The 20,908-nt window shown below is 41.3% G+C and overlaps 1 protein-coding gene across 1 annotated transcript in view; it reads left to right on the top strand.

The window, feature by feature from the left end:
* Positions 1-307: 307 nt before the first annotated feature.
* LOC111226900 (dedicator of cytokinesis protein 11-like) overlaps positions 308-20,908 on the top strand; it is a 68,305-nt gene continuing 47,704 nt past the window's right edge. The window contains exons 1-11 of the mRNA XM_022752208.1: positions 308-484; positions 7,002-7,118; positions 9,070-9,159; positions 10,598-10,680; positions 11,313-11,379; positions 13,105-13,200; positions 14,097-14,231; positions 15,533-15,716; positions 17,075-17,142; positions 18,441-18,524; positions 18,792-18,932. Of these exons, the coding sequence (XP_022607929.1) occupies positions 380-484; positions 7,002-7,118; positions 9,070-9,159; positions 10,598-10,680; positions 11,313-11,379; positions 13,105-13,200; positions 14,097-14,231; positions 15,533-15,716; positions 17,075-17,142; positions 18,441-18,524; positions 18,792-18,932 (1,170 nt within the window). The 5' untranslated portion in view covers positions 308-379. The remainder of the gene's footprint in view (positions 485-7,001; positions 7,119-9,069; positions 9,160-10,597; positions 10,681-11,312; positions 11,380-13,104; positions 13,201-14,096; positions 14,232-15,532; positions 15,717-17,074; positions 17,143-18,440; positions 18,525-18,791; positions 18,933-20,908) is intronic.

The raw sequence follows: 20,908 nt of genomic DNA, 5'->3' as shown, positions 1-20,908 counted from the left end.
CCATTAAACAAATGCAACCAGCCATTCAAAATTAACTTTTTTTTAAATATTTTGTTATTGGTAAGATTGTGGGTGATACTGTCAGGTTAACGCCCACTCCGTTGTCTTCCTCACATAAACGATCTGTGATAACTCCGCTCAAATAAGGAGACGCGGAAGTTGGTGAGAGTGAAGCATCTTGCCGCGTTACACCCTCTCTGCTCTCCTCTCATCAGCAGCAGCAGCAGCCCCGCCTCGCGACGCGAACCGCTGGCTGGTTCACCTCCAACGCAACCCGCATCTGGCTGTCATACAACACCGCTGCCGCTCCGTCCGGTCGCCGCGGCATGCTCGCATTCACACCGGTACACACGGAGTGGACTTTAACCGGACGGGCACTATGTCTGAGGTACGAAAATTCACAAAGAGGCTCAGCAAGCCCGGGACGGCCGCGGAAGTCAGGCAGAGCGTGTCGGAGGCTGTGAGGAGCACCGTGGACCTTGTGGTGAGCCGAGCTTTAATGCTGTCTGTGGACCGGCGGCGGTCATTTTAGCTGACTGGGATAATGTAACTGACTGGTTAGCCTGCTAACTCCCCTTCCTTCTGTCCCTCTTGAGGAGGATAAACATTTCTACCCTGTTTTCTGAATAGCTACTGTTAAATTCTGCCTTAACCACACATTATTCAGACTCTTTTATTCCTCTTTTTCCCAGTTTTCATTCACAACGTTTTATCCCATAAACCGCACAGCTACTGCGAAGCTCTGCTGTGTCTCTGAATGGACTCAAACAATTTTATAATTGTGTATTGTTAAAAGACGATTACATGTCTCGGTTTTGCGTTTGTAAATTGCCAGTATTAGAAAATAGTGCACATGGACACATGGTTTTTCAGTCCTGTGCGGCTCCTTTTGTGTGCTGGCGGATGAGGAGCAGTGCCAGTTGGACAGCTGCAGCATGGCTTCCCTGTCCTTGCCTTGGAGCAGTGAGTGTGTGTGTGTGCCTCTTTATTTCTGCTGGAACCGGCCAGATTATTGCGAAAGAAGGCACTTCTTCATAACGGATGTGTATTGATAATGACGGGTGTGCAAAGCAAAAAGATTTTTAATGATTTACTTATCCTTCTTTTGAATGAATAGCAGTGCTGGTGGCTGATAGTGGCTTGGGACAGACTGCAATAATGAGAAGGGATTAGGCGCAGTGGCTTGAGATGAAAAGCGTTTAGGATCCTGCTGATACAGCATTTGTGTGTGTATGCACGCTCATGTGAGTGTGAAATAATTTTCATGTCAGAGGCGTGACATTATTTGTCTTGAAACTTTCAGTGGTGTCAGTGCAGATTGACTCTTGACTCTTGATATCTTGTTTTCTTTAAGGTTTAACTAAAACCATCTGATAACTGAAACGCTTTCTAATTATGTGGTGATGACAATCTGCAACTTCAACCCAGAACTCAACAGTCATCCATCTTTGGCTGTTTACAGAGTGGAGCTGGATGAGTTTATATGAGGTAAACTCTTGTTCACTTGGGATTTCTCCGTAGTCTTATGATCATCATCTTGAGGAGTGTGACGCAAAGTTTCCCAGCATAATAATCTTGTGATGAGGCTCTTATTTTCACAACAGAGGTGATGGGAGAGTGTGTTTGTAGTCAACTGTGTTCTTTTGTGTTTTTTTTTTTTTTTTACATGTTTCAGAGTGGCAGGTTTTGGTTGCTCATTTCATGGAGTTAATGGTTGGCTTGGTAACTGAGAACAAACGCTGTTTTGTGGAGGGTGCATGGCCTGCGCTCCTCTCACATGGGGATTCCCTCAGGCATGCTGTGACCATGCTTCCTCTCTGTGTTTGTGCATTTGTGTGTTCGCTCTTGACGTCTTCATCTCTATAAAATCGTCCCTTTTCCCAAGTCTTTCTCTCCATGTCTGTTTTTAGATTTCTCAGAGAGCGGGTTTCCAAGCAGTAAAATCAAATAAAGCTTTATAACAACTTTGTTTCTAAATGATGTAGATCACCCTTAGGCTCATGAGGCCAAGTTACCTCATGGGAATCAGCTGATGTGTCTTCCTGGAGTTCATAGAAAGTTGTCAAGTCCACTTTTGTGTGTGTGATTAGTGGATCTTTTGATACATATGTCTGGGAACAAGTGGACGGTTAATTGTCAGTCAATTGTCAGATCAATGGAAGAGTCCTCATCTCATGGAGTACTTGATTTTAAGACAATAATTTCTTTGAAACCCCTGATATATAAATTATGACTGTCATGTGGGTCACTACTTCTTTGTGTCTTTCCGGAGTTTTTACAAGGGGAATTTTGTTACTAGAGCACATAGGAAGGACTTGCTTCCAGTTTAAACAGAGTTGATCTGATGGCCAGCAGGTACACAGAAGGAACAGGGCCAGTTATTGTCTTGTATTGGTGTTGCACAAATATATAATTATGAGAAAAACGAAGGCTAATGACAGGTGGATAATTTGACGTTACACAAACTTTCTAGAGTAGTTGCTCTAGAGCTGCAGTGATTAATTGAGTATAAGTTTGTCCATCAACAGAAAATGAATGGGCAACTTTTGAAAATGAATTGTTGTTTTTTAAGTCTAAAAGCAAAACAGCTTTTCAAATGAGAGGATTAGATGACTTTGAATGAATTCAACTTCATTTCACCCCTCTTATAATTAGTTTCCTCAGTGTTGTATTATTACCAGTTAATTAAAAATGCAATCTATTGAAGGGGTTTTGGGGTTGTGTGAAATGTTTTCAGCTTCCAAATGCGGGCATGACGGAGAAGGTCTGTAATCCACCGTTCTGCAAATCAAAATGTGATCTGTTGACCTCTAGAGGACACAGACACATCAGCCTCCATGTCATTCTATGCCCAACTAAGCATGTCGGGATTGAGTTAGTAGAAATGTTATCCTCTGTCAAAAAATAACACTGAGTCCGGCTGACATTTCCCCTCTTTCCAGTGAAACCATATGTCTCTATGTTTGGTCATTTTTTGGTGAAGTTTTTAGATAAACAAAAGGATTAAATGTGATGTTGATTGGCGGTGTGGTGGTAGGGGTTTCCTGTTTAATTAAAGTTGACAGATGTATCAGAACGGTTAGCATACTTAGCATCTTTCATTTCTGTTTGTTAGCTTGTAACAGGCAGTGGATGATACAGTATTAGTGGTTGTGCTAATGCTAACTCTCTCTCTCTGTACTGACAAGGTTTCAGGTTTATTTAGCCCCGTCCCCCTGTCCCCACAAGTTGACAGGATCGGTTCCTTAGGTTTGTGACGTATCTGTTGTTATGAGACTGTCATTGGTTCACTGCAGTTCAAGGTGGAAATACACAGTCATAGCGTTGACTGCTTCTTTCGCTCATGATATGTCTCTTATATAAAAAACATCATATGTATGTTAAAAACTTTATTTTCATCGGAGAGGGTCTTTAAATTCCAAATTATTTGATTTAGTACCTATTTGTACACCCCTAATGTGAAATGATGTTAAAGCAGCAAGAGGCTCTGTCTATATATTAATAATTTATAAGGTTTATATAAGAATAATTTAGATTTTGGAATAGACAGGGAGTAATACAGTGATAAAAACAGCTAGCTAGGCTCCTTCACATGAGCTGCTGTGTGTCTGTGCTGCTCACACAGATTGGAGCAGTTACCGGGGTCAGCTGTGGGACAGTTGAGCTGCTTCATGCCGTATGTGACTTGCATGTCTGTGTGTGTGTGTGTGTGTGTGTGTGTGTGTGTGTGTGTGTTTGTTTTTGTGTGCGTGTGTGTGTGTGTGTGTGTTTGTGTGCGTTTGTGTGCGTGTGTGTGCACTCATCCATTGTGTGTAAGTGTAAGCTTCTCTAGCCAATGTGATAAAATCCACCTGGTCGCTTTGGAGTCGTGAGCGTCTTACATCTGCTGAACTGTAATGGGACACAGACATCTGGAAATGCACCCTTGCTAACATCATCATCATCACCATCACCGTCGTCATCATCATAGTCCCCCTGAAGGCAGAGCTGGGGGTGCTTTGTAGCCAGTGATTGGTGTTTTGAGTGTTCTCTGGCCAGGCTGATAGTTGAGGGGAGAAAGTGCGAGACATCCTGGGAGATTATGACATAAACAGGATTGGAAAGTGCCTCGATTGCATGCATCACACAGTCACACCCAAGTGTTTGGCCATGTCCTTTAGTGTTTTAGCATATCTCTGTTTCTGTTTCTCAATCAGTGACACTGTGGTTTCACAGCTGCCTGTTTTTGATTATTTAGTTTCTTTCCTCTTCTATGAAAGCAGAACTTTTTTTCATCTGTCTTTCCTTCTCTTTTAACTTGCCTCCCCTCCCTCGCTCCCTCCCTCTCTCTCTCGGCCTCTGTAATACGATCAGTGTTGCAGTCGAGCCACTGTGCGCTGCCGAGCGGTTGCCTTTGACTTGTAGTGCTGCGGTTCAGCTTGTTGCACATGACAGGAAGTAGAGCTGCTGCTTTTGGGTGCAGGGGAGGCACAGCCATGTGTAATGTTTTCAACAGACTTTTGAAGGTGTTGTGTTTTGCTGCTGCTGGTTGTCCACAGAATAGTGTGTCTATATGTAAAAAGAAAAAGAAAAATAAGATGCTAAATAACACAGAGAAATTTCACACTTCACAAGTATCATCAGGGTTAGGAAATCTTTACTTAGGTTTGTGGCTGAAAAAAAACGTAAGATGCAGGGTTTGTGCGAACAACCAAGAAAGTCAGCGTCTGGTGGAAAGATTTGCAGAGAACATGTACATGTAACCAGCTTATTTCATGGGCCAAATTACTGGTTAGAGAACATGGAAACTGAGAACTTTCTTTCCTTTACTGGCTTTTGCACAAACACCAGGATAGAAGGAGAGGGAGATTTTAACCCCTTCAACCTCCCTTAACACACCATCGCAACCAAACATTGTTCAAACCCACAGAATTTTATTTTGAAATGCCAGGGCAGATCCCAAACTTTCCAAAGATACCAAATGTGTATTATACATGTGAAATATTTTTCCAACTTTGAAGGTCAAATTAAGGCTGAACAATTCATTGAAATGTGGCTTAGTGCAATATCCAAATTGCAGGAGCTGCAGTTTTTTGATAAAGGTAGAACGTGTCACAACATACCAATTCACGTTACCAGAGATCTCCCCCGGCCTACAAATCATATTCTCCAGAGCTATCAAACAAGCATGTACCCTATATGTTTAGCACAATGCAAAAATTACCATTTGCATTTGCAATATCGGTCAATATAATCGCAATATGATGATTGATATCCGCCCTATTTTAAATCTCAAGATTTTCTTTATAACATTAGAGGTCCCACATTTTCCACTTTTCTGGTGTTTTATTTGAAGTGTTGATCCATAAGAAGATTTATTTGTGGAACCAAAACTAAACCAATCTCAATAGTTCTACATCTCTTCTCTCAGGCTTCTCCCTCGAGCTCTAGTAACAATAGGTCACTGTTTTTTGAGTGATCCAATAAGATTTCAGACAAACACTCAGAGAAACAGAGTCTTGCAAGGTTGGATGGTGGGTCCAGGTGGGTCATGCTGGGGGAATGGCTGAGGGTGGTGATTGCTTTGTTGTGAGATCACAAAGTTAAGGAAGTCCTGACGGCTTGTTTTAAGGCGCAGTTTCTGAATACAGGCTGTGTGCATTTCTCTGTGGACTGAGCACTTTGATACTTTTACAGTATTAATATAGAACCTAGACCAGCTTTATAATTAAAGAAGACATGGAAATCTACCTTTATACAATATGGGATCTTTAATATTCTTGACTAAATAAGCAACAATAAATGTTAAAGTTTGGGAAATAACCCTAACTGTTAAAACTTTGGGAGAACCCCATTATTTTTAGTAGGAAGGTGATTGAGAAAATATGTTTTCAGAGCCACAAACTGTTAAGATGGATAGCTAAATCCAGAATAACTTCATGTGTAAACATACCCAGTGATGGTTTTAGAGTGAAGGCTTTAGATTGGTAGGGAGACCAATAAGTAACAGGAAAAAGAAAAGCAGCCAAACTACTGCATAACTTTATTACTGGCTTCTCCACTCCACAGTAGGAAAACACTGACGCTCTGCATCTCAGCTGCTCCACACTTCAGTGGAAATATGACGGTAGAAAAAAATCACTCACTCACATTTTCCCAGCTGTAGGGCGCAGTCAGGGTTTTTTAGAGTCCTGCTCACTAAGCAGCACGTCGGCTGCCCTGTGTGTATTGCCTCCAGACCTGGTGGCAGTGGCTCAGTAATGTGGCACAAAAAAAGCTGGTCAAATCCATACAGTCTGATTTTCTCTGCTTGAGTCCAAACGGCTTGGTGTCGCTCAGCCAAGGCTTATTGGCTAAGCTATTCATCACCATCCTCTCTGCTTAGCTTGAGCTTAAAGTGGCACTTTATTGGAATTAATTCTGAATCTTTCCAAGTGGTTTAGGTTTGTACTTGTGATCACATCTTGACCTAGTTGTGGGAAGCAAAGGTTTTTAGCCTGTAGGCCTTTTTTGAGACATAATCATGAGGCTGATTTCATATCATCTGCTTCTCTATGAAACTCAAAACAGGAAGTTACGATGTTTAGCTCACTTGTAAGTGGCACATGGTAGAGTTTTGTTTTTTGTAATGAAGATGATCCTCATTTGACTGCACATATCCATCAAGATTCAAGTTGTACCTTCTTTGTCCTTTCTGTGTTTGCCCACGTATTTGTTCTCAGTTGCTTCCCTTTCGTCATTTCATGTTTTTTTTCATCCGCCCACAATTCTCTCAGTACCTCTCTCCCTGCACCATGACAGTCGTCTTGTGGTTGTCTCTCTGATCTCTTGTGGCTCTGCTGCTACATTGGTTATGAAAAGTTCTTGGGGTGAGCCCTGGTGAACTGCTCTCAAACAGCAGGGGCCTGTGGAGTATGCCAGAGCCACAGTAAAAACAAAATGATCAGAACATGAGATCAAAAAAGGAAGTACAGTAGTTTGTTTATTTTGAATCTTCATGTATTGTATGTTTCCCCCTGCAGGAGCAGCCAAAGATTATCGAGCCACTGGACTATGAGACTGTGGTGTTTCAGAGAAAGGCCCAGATCCACAGTGACCCCCACAGAGACCTGCTGCTCTGCCCTGTCGACGATGTCTCGGTGAGTCCCCTCATCCTTCGCCTCCTCTGTCCTCTGGGACGGGCTCTAACCCAGGCCTGGCCTCTGTCATGAGCATGAAAGCCAGGGACTCGTGCAGTGAACCAAGCAGTTTTCTGCATTCTAACATTTAATTGTAGGGGCAGTTCACGATCTCAGACCCCCATTTATTGTTAACGTACTCCCTCATACTCTACATTTGAAGTCATCACTTATTTAGAACTTCAAATGAAGTTGTAATTGTCTGGTTGAGATGTAAGACTGAAAAATATTTAGCAAAATCTGTCGTTATAGTTTAGAAAATTTAAGCCATATAATAGAGATTGACCAATACAAGAATTTTGAGGCCAATACAGAGTGTTAAATGTCCCATATTGTATAAAGGTAGATGTCCATGTGTTGTTTGATAATAAAGCAGGTCTAGGTTCTATATTAATACTGTGAAAGTATGAAAGTGCTGAATCCACAGAGAAATGCGCACAGCCTGTATTCAGACACTGAGCCTTAAAATGAGCCGACAGGATTTCTGTAACTTTGTTATGTCACAACAAAGCAGTCACCGCTCTCAGTCATGCCCCCAGCCCCGCCCATCTTGCAGGATTAGGTTTCTCTAAGTGTTTACCTGAAGTCTGCTATTATTTCGAAGAGAGGAGGCTCTGTGCCTCTCTTCTGATTGGCTGACTGTTTTCTGAGTGATGCTTGGCTCACCGACCTGTTATGGAAAAGTGAACTCGCATATTAAAGGCCCAGCATGAACAAATCTAGATCTATGTTGTAGGAAAGTTGATTTGTTCATGCTGGGCCTTTAATATGCAAGTTATTATTTATATAATTATGATCAGTAATTATTACGTTATACCCACGAACACTCTGTGACATCACTAAAAACATGTCAGATGGAGCAAGAGACACGAGCAGTCTGATGATCAGACAGTTTCTAAATAAGCTTCTTGGTCATTCAAACTGTTTTCGAAGAGAAAACGAAGGGGAACAGTTTTCATAGTGACCTCTAGGTTCAGGTCAGACTTCACATACTGTAGTTGTGCAGTGATGCATTGGTACAGATATTTCAGGTGCTTTCCATTTCGGTTTTACCCCCAGATAAAGTGGGTTAGTGAATGTGGCTGAACTATTACAACCTGCTTGATCTTGTAAATCCATTTTACTTGCACTGTCCCAGATCTCAGCAATCACCTTGGTGAGTGCAATGTTAACACAACAGATAGAAATTTGCAAAAATAAGACCCAAGTTATAATTAACTGAATAGATCCTTTAACTTAACACTCAACAGCAGTCAACAGACAGATGTGCTGCTTATTTGGACGGTGAATCAGTGCTGGAGCCATCTCTCCTCCACCGCTGGAATTCACTCCGCAGCCTGTAATTTGTAGTTCAAATACAAATCTTATCCTCAAGACACCTGTGCTGAGATCTTCACAGTAAACAGCGAAATCAGCTGCCTTTTCCTCATAAATCTGTCTGAGTCAAATGGGAACAAAGATCAGTAAAATATCACTTTCCACAGAGAGGTTTCCCACCATTAATCACTGCTCATCCCCAACACATGGGTCGGTCCAAGAGGCCTGACCAGTTGTGTACAATCGAGCAAGGTACCTCTGTTCTGTTTATTGGTTGCTGCCTCAGGCACATGTGGTTTTGTTTAGAAACATGTCTGGCTCCGTGTCTAGCCCCCCCCCCCCTCCTGAGAGACTCTGTTGACACTCATCTGTTTCTCTGTATTGCTGCCTTCACTTTTCTTCTTCCCAGGCTCTCTCTACCTGCCTCTCTCACTCCTGTTGTCTCTGGTTTCCTGCTGTTATCATTTGATGATAAGACATTACAGCATTTCAAGTGTACATGTCTGATTCTGTTTGTTTGTGTATGTATGTGTGTGTTTGTTTGTGTGTGTGTGTGTGTGTGTGTGTGTGTGTGTGTGTGTGTGTGTGCGCGCAGGAGTCCCAGATCTCCCGGCAGAGGAGGACTGTTGTTCCTTCGGTGCCCCAGAATGCTGAGCGGGAGGCCAGGAGTCTGTTTGCCAAAGAGGTACATGGCTTCACTTTGTGTCAAACAGCACATTTGTAGCAAGAGCATCTGGTCCAAGGTCATTATGGTTAACTAAAACTCACAATATAATGAAAACTAGGTGTGAAAAAAACACTACAACTAAAATAAACTAAAATTATAGAGAATGTCTTTTAATTTTCATCTTTGTCCATTTTTTCATATGTAAGCTATGGTATGGTATTTTGGGTGGATATCAAATCTATCCCAATGTATGACCAGTACATGTGCACTTTAAATGTCCAAAACATTTACTGTATTAGTGATGTCAAGTATTCTATTGTTAATTAACTGCAATAATGAACCTTAGAGCTGCAGCACCTACGACTAGTGCAGGGCAGTCCAGTTCCTTCATGAGTTCATTTTGAGTTGTTTTTTTTTTTCTTCAGATTTTTCATGTTTTTTTATTTCTCAGATTGACTCGACCTGCGTCTCACCTCAGAGTTACACACAGTTTTCACTTCAGGCTGCATCTTGTGTCGACTGTTTACATGTTTGTGTCCAGATCTACATTTTATGTTGTTATTGTTGTTGTTGTGTCCAGTCCAGTTTTATGGTTAATGACACAAACTCACTGACTAACACAGATCTTTTATAGTTGTTTTCTGTGGATGGTTGTTCATCTGTCCTAAGTGAAAATTCTTTTAAAATGGTTTTAATGTTTTGTTGAGTTTTTGAACTTTTATTACTTTTTCTTGACAAATATGTCATTTTGCAAAAAAAAAAAAAGACTTAAACTTCCTGTTATTAATCAGAACCTGCTCATTGAAAAGCAGACATTAAATGCTGTAAGTAAAAATCTGATTTCTTGATGACTTCACATCAGCCTTCATGACATTCAACCTAAAGCAGTCACTTGAAGCTCATGAAGGAACACAGAATCCACAGGCCAGTAGTAACCACATGCTGTACTGATGATATATTTTATTGACAATGAAAAACAGACTCTTCTGGCACGATGTGGACACACTCTGCTGCTCTGCCAGGCTCCGAATCTGTGTTCCTCAGCCAGAGCTCACAACCATGATGTAGCATGGAAACAAACTGTGTTAGGAATTGTTAAAACAGACCTTGGCTTACTCAGCATCAGCTGAACAAAGATCCATTCATTTTGACTTAATTGAGAATTTCTTCTTGGCAGTTTCACACTGAATAAAGTAATATGTACAATGAAAACCACCTTGAGTGGTAATAAACAGGAGTCACGGCAGGTGTAAAGGTTTCTGCTTTTTTTTTTTTTTTTTTTTGAGTTCATAAATGAATGATTTCGAGCTTGAGTTTTCTCCCCAAAAATAAGGAACCAAGCTGAAGCACAGGAAAGAACTGTGTGTGTGCTGACACTTTCTGATCGGGCATGGTTGTTGTATTTGAGTGTGTATGCTGCTCCTAATCCAGCTCTCTGTGTTGACCTGTTTTGCAGTGCATCAAGATGTACAACACCGACTGGCATGTAATCAACTACAAATATGAGGCTTACTCTGGTGACTTCCGCATGTTGCCAAGGTAAGGAAGATAAAGCAAAAAAAACTGATGCAAATGAATTAGAAATGCAGTTTGGATATGTGGAAAATAAGAGTGTGTGCAAAACAACATTCCAGTTATTTACTGGCAAACATGTAACATGTACAAGAGATTTACTCTGCTCACATGGGTCTGCTTGCATGCAACAAATCCCTCATCATGTGTATCAATGCAGCTCTGGTGCTTCAGCAGAACAGAGGAAAATACTGCATGCAAATTGGAATAACTGCAGATTTTTCCTCCACAGCTCAACAGGTGCAGCCCAGATGTTTTGAATTCATATTTGAATGCTGATAAAACTTCCTAATGTAATTATTTTTTATCACTGCAACCTGCACTTGAACCATAAATTAGAGTGAAAGAGTCGTATGTGGAACAACATTCCCCAAATACCATTGAAATTCCATTGGAAAAAAAACACTGTATTGCAATAACCGACATGGTCAAGCAACACAGGACACGTCAGGCTCTTATTTGTTGCATGCTTTATCAAAAGTAAAGACATGAACAACCCAGATGTTAGAGACGGATAGAGAGACCTCATCACAGGGAGTATACAGTAATGAGGGGGCTGATTTATCGACCGCTGACCCTCTCTCACTGTCGTTTCAAAGCAAAGGCCTGAAGACGGACAAGCTGCCAGCTCACGTGTACGAGATCGATGAAGACGCCAAAGACGAGGTGAGTGGATGGGCCTGAGCGCCATTAGATCGTACACATTGATCACTGCAGGGAGGATGAGTGGTACGCTGTTATGGACAGATTCCACCACGCACAGCTTTTAGCGGTGTGCAATAAACCCTGCCTGGAAATTACAATGATCCCTTTAATCGTTTTGAATCGCGGAGCTAAGACACATATTTGGCTCATCCGACATGGCTGAATGCCCTGAGAATATAAGCAAAAACAGGAACCGTACTGGTAATGGTGCTGGGAGGAGCTCCAGTGACTTATGGTCTCTTAGTCCTGTCGTCCAGCCAGCAGTGTGACCCCGCGGAGACTGAGTGCAGGGCAGCGAAACCAGAAGCCTTATACGTCCTATAAATAGCTCTCAGTGATCCTCCTCCCCTCTACCCTCGGGCCGGACGTGGATAAACTTAGACAGGGAAAGGGTTTAATTGAAGGAAAATAAATGGTGCTGTGCTGCCAGAACGGGGAAGGCAGGGAGATGGCTCTGGTACTTCTGCTGTTACTTTACCTCTGCGTAATCGTTTCAGTCTGAGATGGCCGGTCTGGCAGATACACAAATGATAAGGCGGCGTCTGCCAGTTTTCTATTCCTCCTTATAAAACCCTTTTTATCCTGTCGCCGGGCCATAACAATAAATCAATAACAGCGCAGTCAGGAAACACTAACCATTAGGTGACAATACTGAATACGTATGAGAGATAGGGTGTGTCTGGAGGAAGGATGTACTTGAGCATGCTGCGGGAGGAGGACCAACAGCCAATTAGATTAAGCTGAAGATGAAGCTGGAGAGAATGAGAGAGAGAGAGAGAGAGAGAGAGAGAGAGAGAGATAGAGAAGCGTGACACGCAGAGGACAAAATGTCACTTCAATGTGATTAGGCTCATCCCGATTGCGCACACACACAAACACACACACACACACACAAGCACACACGCACACACACACACACACACACACACACACACACACACACACACATATACACACGCCTCTGCGCACCTCAACCCGTTTCACTCAATGTCATGATATGTGTGTCATGTTCCAGGCTTACATTAACTTAATTAGGCCTCTCTGTGAAAGTGTGATGCTCTGTCCCTTGTGATGGATGTTTATGTTTTCCGTGGTGCTGATGAACAGTCCCATGATAGTTATGAGAGCAAGAGGCTACACTGACAGGACTGAGGCTGAGTTATGATGACCAGAGAAATTCTTGTGATACATGGATTTGGCAGGGAAGTGTGTGATTAGAATTGACGGCTGAATAAACTATGTTCACATACTGCAACTGTGGTCAGTGAATATTTCTCAAAACCAGCTACTTTGCAGGAAAAATAAATAATGTTTTGTGGCACTAAGCACTGTAAACAATCTGAATAACATTACGTTTTTGAGTTTTGTGTAGACCCTACAGGTAGAGTGGGTAGTGTACAGTGGCCCAGATGGGTCAACACGATGCAAAAACCGTGACACAAATACAAAAGCCACAATAATAGTATAGACATACCGCTGCTCACTTCCATCGGGGCTTCATTTGCATTCATATTGTGGCTTTTGCATTCATGTTGTGGCTTTTGCATTCATGTTGTGGCTTTTGCATTGTGTTGACCCGTCTGGTTGCCGCTGTAGTATTGTGATGTTTATGCAAGAAGCTGAATTAACCTGCACCATAAAAACCTGTCTCGATTGATTTCCAGTATTTGTGTTCGTCTCTCTCAGGACTCAGCGTCGCTGTGCTCCCAGAGGGGAGGCATCATGAAGCAGGGCTGGCTACAGAAAGCCAACATCAACAGCAGCCTGTCTGTCTCCATGAGGGTGAGTCACCACCAGATCCTCCTGCCTGTTATTCATACAGCATAACAGCAACAAATGCAACAACATGCAGGCTTCAGGAGAGAACTGGGTAGACATGGCAACTTCTGCCCTCCTGCATGACTGAAACACCATTAAAATTATACTCTCTCTCATATTCTGTGTTATTCTATCACATCATACTGTATCATCATACCAATAATTTTAAAATCAATGCCCACAGCTGCACTAACATCAGCATTTCCATCTTATTGGTGGTGTGAATGGGCTTAAGTGGCAGAACAAAACAAACAGTGAATGCAATGTAAACAGTGTAAATATAAAATAATTAAAGAGACATAAACATAAACAATAAAAGACCTAGTGAGAGATCAATAATGTCTAAAAAATATGTTTAACAGTGCAGCATCTGCAACATCTCTTAAATCAGGTGTGTAAATCACATTGGCAGAGCAACATAAATTTAAAACAATAACAGAAGTGTTTAGAAGCCACATTTCATACTGTATTTCTCTGTAATGACTTGTGCAAAGCTGTGAAAGGTCTCATATTGTGTAAAGGTAGATTTCCATGTCTTTTTTATTATAAAGCAGTTCTAGGCTCTATATTAATACTGTGAAAGTATCAAAGCGCTCAGTCCACAGAGAAATGCACACAGCCTGTATTCAGAAAGTGAGCCTTAAAAGGAGCCATTAGGACTTCTGTAACTTTGTGATGTCACAACAAAGCTGCAACTGCTCTCAGCCATGCCCCAAAAACTACATTGAGTGTTTTTTGTTTCTTAAAACCACAAATATATCTTCCTATGGATCAACACTTCAAATATAACGGAGGGAAAGTGTAAATATGGAACCTTTAAGACACGAATCTCCTTGACTCTGATTTGCTGTGAATTGCAGGTGTTCAAAAGGAGGTACTTCTACTTGTCTCAGCTCCCCGACGGCTCCTACATCCTCAACTCCTACAAGGATGAGAAGAACTGCAAGGAAACCAAAGGCTCCATCTACCTAGACTCCTGCATAGATGTCGTTCAGGTATGCCGGGGCTGCTGTTTGTTTAAATTAACTCTTTTTGGAGCATTTCCCTCTGTGCCCGCTCTGAGTGAGCTCTCACTTCTTGGCATTAACCTCCCACCCTCGTGAAAGTCAGCGTGTTTCCTGGCCTCGCCACGCTCTAGGGGCTTTCAGCTGCTTTAATTGAAGAAAATTACTGCATTCCATTGACTTGGGCAGAGAAGTCCAGTTCTAGCAGATTATGAGGAGTTGCTGCCGCTGCTGGCTCATGGCACTGGCTGGTACCTCATTCAGGTCCGCGCTGACTGACGAGGCTGCCAGGAAGCTTTCAGGTTGATGAACACGCCCAGGAGATGAATGGGCAGAGGGAGGGGACTCATTCTGGCTCGTAGGTTTAATATGAAAGCTTGTGTTTGACATGCAAACCAGGTTTTGGACCTGTCCAGTGCTGGCTGAGTCACACTGGCTTCCTATTTGTTTCAGAATTCAATCCAATTTTATGTTACTTTTAAATCTCTACATGGTCTGACTCTGGTTTATGTTTTAGATTTTTTTTAAATCTGTGTTCTCCCCCAAGACCCTTATGATCTGAAAAGTTCCACTGTCAATGCTTAAGACAAAGGGGGTTATGCTTTAACTATTCATTAGCTTCTAAACATTTTTAAAAACCCACTTTTACAGAGTCAGCCAGGAATTTTAAAAACACTTTTAATAATGTCTACTCCAATTTTATGTTTTCTTTTTTTCCTCTATGTTTAACTGCTCCCTGAAATTGTTGTTGTATTTTCTGTGCATCTGTGAAGCACCTTTGGTTTTGAAAGGTGCCATAGTAGTTCATATCCAACCGCTATATCTCTCTCCCTTGATATTGGTTGGTTCATAATTCATCTCTGTCTTAGTCTTTGTTGTATTGATAAACTCTACTGTCTTGTTTTTGCACCAATAAAAAGAAAGAAGGAAGGTGCCATAGAAATAAAGATTACTTACTTACTAACCCGCAAGACAGCAGCTGTCACTTTCATAGATAAAGTACCCTACATGAGGCCAAACAGCAATCTTTACTAAGCATCCATCAGATGCCCTGTGTAAGCATAAAGCTCATTATAGAAAAAGTTTTCTGGACTGTGGTGTGTGGATAATTCCTCACATTTTTGTCAGGTATATAAATCATATAAATACATATACATATACCCATAAATGTCTCATAGCACGCTGCTGATTTCCATAGATAAGGGATTGTCTTTTATCTATTGTTGCTGTTTTGTTTGAGATAAAGTAAAAATGATAATAATTTAAAATAAAAATAATGATTCCTTCACCAGAGTCCTAAGATGCGCCGTAACGGCTTTGAACTGAAGATGCAAGACCGCTACAGCCACTTCCTGGCTGCAGACAGCGAAGCAGAGATGGAGGAGTGGGTGGTCACGCTGAAACAGGCTCTGCAGAGCAGCAGTGAGGCCGGCCAGGACAGGAGGAACGGTGCAGAGTCCCTGGACTGCGCCTTGGGTGAGTTATTTCATACCTACTTCTGAAAACTAACATTACTTGGGAAGTCCGCATACAGAGATAGTCTTTCAGTCAACATATTATTTACAGTCTTGTTGAAATGTTTCTACACAGTCGGTTAGCTATGATAATAACAGTAATAATAGCATGTCTGAACACAACCTCTGAGCCTGCTGTAATGGTACCAGGGGTTACAGTAATCCTTCTCCCTGGCGGAGTCCAAAACTCCCCTGAGGAGTCTGGGCCCCGTGTTATGACATTTTAATTGCTTCCATATTACAATGATGCAAATGCAATAAAAAGGCTCAACATTACACCTACAGTTGCTGTTAGTGGGGAAGCAGGAGTGATATATTTACACATCAGCAGTAAATCCTTCTAAAAGATGTTCGACTACGCAGATAAATCATAGCTCAAGAACCTTAAGACCATTCGTTCGAGTCGCTCTTTAGTTTCACTCCCAAATTCAAGTGTGTGTTTCTTTAGGGGGCAGTTATTGCTGAGCTGTGGAGGAAAGCCAGCAGGTTTATGTTTTTAGTTTGCGTATACCATAATAGTGATAATATAATCTGTAGAAAATTCCAGTGAAACCCAATTGGGCCTCGCTTGGTCACAAATCTCAAAGATGCTGATGTGACACTAGGAGGCCATCCAGAAAGATAGAAGGGCGGTTGGGGGTTCACTCAGTCCGTCATGTGTCACCTGGGAGACAGCAGATTAGTGAATGGCCTCTTTTTAATTTGGTCAGTAGACTGAAAGATATTAGTTTGGGAAGAAAAAAAAACTTGCAGACACACACAAAGGAGGCCATCAGGGGAAGCTTTGGTTGAGCAGAGCTTTATTTAGCCTGATTTGTAATGAGTTATTTGCTAACAGGCTGGGTCAGACACAGCTCATTACTTGAGTCAAAGTATAGATCCTCCTGGTCAGATATTACTCCAATACAAGTTAAAAAATGCTTTTAAAAATACATTTCTTATGTCAACTTATTGTTGTATCGTTCCACATTTACAGAACCCTCTGGTGAATCTTCTGCCTCATCTTTATCTAAAGTAGCCATCGTTAGGACACTGCCAGCTTCAAACTGACTGACTGACAGTGTATGGAGTTGGCTGTGATTGTTTTTTCTCCTGTAATGAACACAGTGTATGGTCTATCACATTTTCAAAATAAAAGACAATTAATTCTGCCGATTAAAACCTAAAAGCTTAAAAGTAACAAGTACTTCATAGAAATGTAGTGGAGTCAAAAGTACAATATTTGTCTTTTAAGTGTAGTGCAGTAAAAGTCTTTGTTACTGTCCAACCCCTGCGTCTGATTACCTTTATTCATGTCTGATTGCTGTCCTGTCCAATCAGATGATGACACTGCCAGCCAAGGTAAAGGTGAGAGTTTCGGGAGGAGCTTACAACCTGAACTTAACAAGGTATGAAGGATGGACGGGTTATTCATTGATTCATTCAGACTGAGTTACTGATATATGTGGATATAAAGAAAGATTTCACATTTCATGTGTATATTTTTTTGTAATTGACATGTTAACTGTCTGCATTCAATGTTGACAGGTTTATTAATGTAATAGTTATTTATTTGGAGGATTTATTGACTTTTTGTCTCTATTTCTACACAATTAGATGTTAAGTTTTTTATAATTGTCTGGATGATAGAGGAGCAGTAGAGGAGCAGCTCTTTTGTTGGACTTACTGTATTTGAGTCAGTTTTTCTAAGCAGAGAACAGAACAGCGGTATCTGTCCCACAAGAGACCGTGCTGCTTTAATATGTCTACAAACCCAGAGCTACACACAGACAACAAAGCCCTCTGTGCTGCTGAGCTGCTGTTTCACTCTGTTTGCTCTGGGCCACTCCAGCACAGCTTTCCACCCTCTCCACACGAAAAGATCACTTGCAGTTTTGTCTGCAGGCAGGACACAGTGAGAAGCAGAAACAAGGGAAGGAGAAGTAGGGAAGGAGATGGATTAGGGCTCTTAACCGTGACCCGAGGGTTTGATTTGTTCATCTCCATTAGGTGTCTGCCTTTCTCTCTTCTGTCTGGCTCTGTTGGGCTGCTTGTCTCTCCATCTCTATGTTCTGTCTCTGTCTGTGTTGGTTTACCAGCAGAGAAAAATCTGGCAGGCAACTTAGTGGACAGACTCCGTTGCCCCAGTGTAGTGTCAGCTACCACTTTTAAAACCACTGTTTTATTTGCTTTTATTTAAAACAGATGCAAGTACATACCTTTTATTTCCTGGATGAGAATAACAAAACATTGTCAAATAAAGAAAAAAAACTACACAGCTATATTTTTACAGCAAGCATCATTTAAAAATGAAAGGTGCTAGAGTACAGGGTACAATTATAAACATTAAAGGTCCGATATTTTGCACTCTTCCAGTGTTTTATTTAAGGTTTCAATCCATAAGAAGACATATTTGTGGTCTTAAGAGCCAAAAACCATCTCAGTGTAGTTTTACATCTCCTCTCTCAGATTTCTCTCTGTAGCTCTAGTAACAACAGAGGAGAGAAGAGAGTACTGAATACAGGCTGTGTGCATTTCTCTGTGGACTGAGCGCTTTGATACTGTCACAGTATTAATATAGAACCTAGACCTGCTTTATAATCAAAGAAGACACGGACATCTCACTTAATACAATATGGGACCTTTAATGTGACTGATTAAATCCGTTTTTATTTCACTTACATTCCTCTGTTCTGTGTCTCTGCAGTACACGAGGGAGACAGACCAGTTCAATAAGATCAACAGGAATGATGGCAGACAAAAGCTTTTCTCTCTGGATCCTGAGACACAGGTAAAGCAGATACCTCTTTGAACACTCTGTTGTTCTATGATTTATTCATTTCAGTATTGATTCAGACTATTTGATCTCTCCTCTCCTTTCCACCATTTACACTGTTTCCTTCTCCCTTACCTTCTTCCTCTTTTCTCCTTGCCCGCACTACTCTCCTCCCTACTGGATCAATCTTCTTGTTGTTGTTGTTTTATCTCCCCGCCTTCATGCCTCCTCCTCCTCCTCCTCCACCTCCACCTCCCTTCCTCTCTCCTGTCTGATACCCAGAGGCTGGACTTCTCAGGCATCGAGCCAGACGTGAAGCCGTTTGAGGAGCGTTTTGGCCGACGCATCGTTGTCAGCTGCCACGACCTGACCTTCAGTCTCCAGGGCTGCGTCAGTGAGAAGGGCGACGGTGTCCTCACCAATGTATGTCATCACCTTACTTCCACAACTTTACCCTAAAACCTTTCACATACTCAGACATCTGTCATCTAGATTGAGGCCAAACCTTAAAGACTAACTGTGCTTAAAAAGTGATCAGAAAAACATTAAAAATCAATCCTAAACTGAAATTGTAAACAATAAAGCTACTGTACCTTCCTGCTGATTTTGTTTGTTTGCACTTAAGCACATATAACCACAACTTTGCTTTTAACACCTCAGATCTTCCGCTCTCCTCACCCTCTGTTGCGTTGCCCCAGATAATACACTTTCATAATTCATGCTGGCCTGTCTGGAAGCAATATTTAAAAACCTGACCAAAAGAGTATAACATAACGCCATATTGTTGTAACATCTCCACATCAGTTTGTTTACAGTTAAATCAGTTTGAACTTAAGGTTATGGAAGAATTGTCTGATGAATGTGGATATGTTTGAGCTCCTCAAAACGCGCTGATGCAGTTAAAAGCGTGTGTGAGCTCAGCCTTTGTCAGAGTGTGTTGCTTGTAGTCATAAAACATTGAGTTAGGCCTCCTCCCTACTCCTCCTGTTTGCTGGTGCATTATAGGAACTGGTTGGAGGATTGAACTGACTCATATTTGTGGTTTGGAAGCAGCACAGTCTCTCTCTCTCTCTCTCTCTCTCTCTCTCTCTCTCTCTCTCTTTCTCTCTCTCCCTCTCTTTCCTTCCCCTTCTTCCTTCCCTCTCTTTCCTTCCCTCTCTTTCCTTCCACAGTCTCAGATAGGTTTAATGTTTATTGGATCAAGGGAGGTTTGTCCATCATGCAGGAACCATTCATCCTGGCATAAGTGCACAGTCATTCAAAAATGTGTGGGCTGTGGTACTGGAGAGCCAACTCTCAAACTAGGCATGGACTAATATGTCTTGCGGCTGATATCTAAGTATTTGCTACCCAGTATTTAAGCTAAATTTACTGTTTGACGAAAGTTTCTAAAAATATACAAATCTGAAATTTTTAGTTGTTGCATGGCAGATTGAAACTCACAGTTGTAATGTAAACTAATGGCAATTTATAGGGGTTTTATACAGATTTGGTTTTATACAGATTTGAAACTGACAATGACCTTTGAGGTGCCACATTAGAGTTTTTATGCATTTCTGTGCCTATTGTTTTGTTTTTCTGTCACATGCTATACACACATTGTGTATGTAATAAACCCCATTCTAAAGCAAGTTAATGCAGCCAAACTTATCAATTGTTTTTGCACTGCTTCTAACTCCAGGCTAACTCTTTATCTCAACCATTCATTTACCCTGTAAAATGTCATACTAGTATTATATTACTAGTAATATTACTAGTACATACTAGTTAATGCACTTTAGCTAGACTACGTATATCTATATATAGCTAGGATTGGGGTGAAGTGATGTCTTCTTACTGGTTTTAACGGACAACATCACATCAACCCAGTCCTTTCCTCTCTTTATTGGCTCCCTGTCAGTTGTAGAATTGATTTTAGGATTTTACTGATCGTTTTTAAAGAACCCCATATGAGCTAGCTCACAGCCTTACACCTTGGGTCGGGCGCACCTGGCCATTCCAAAGTCGAGGCTTAAATCTAAATGTGACTGTACTTTTGCCATCAGGACCACTCGGCTTTGGAACGACTTCTTTTAAATCACTTCTTTAAACACATTTTTTATAGACAGTTGTTTTTATTTATATTGAAGTATGTTGTATGCCTTACTCTTTCTGTTGTTATATTGTTGTTATTGCCTTTGCTTTGTTGTCAAAGCACTTTGTAATCTCTGTTTTTAAAGGTACTATAAAAATCAATTATTTTATTATATTATTATTGTTGTTGTGCTAACCATGCATTAACAATGTACAGTAAGTGCCAGACATTATAGGGTTAACATCATTTTCAATACCCTAGCAAATATGCAATTAGCTTTTTAGCTTAGCATTCAATGTATAGCCCCAAAATTTCTGAAAGAAGT

Source organism: Seriola dumerili, unplaced genomic scaffold, assembly GCF_002260705.1.
Source record: "Seriola dumerili isolate Sdu_G_001 unplaced genomic scaffold, Sdu_1.0 BDQW01000167.1, whole genome shotgun sequence".
Taxonomy (NCBI): Eukaryota; Metazoa; Chordata; class Actinopteri; order Carangiformes; family Carangidae; genus Seriola; species Seriola dumerili.
Note: the sequence above shows the minus strand (reverse complement) of the source record. Positions and strands in the feature narration are given on the sequence as shown.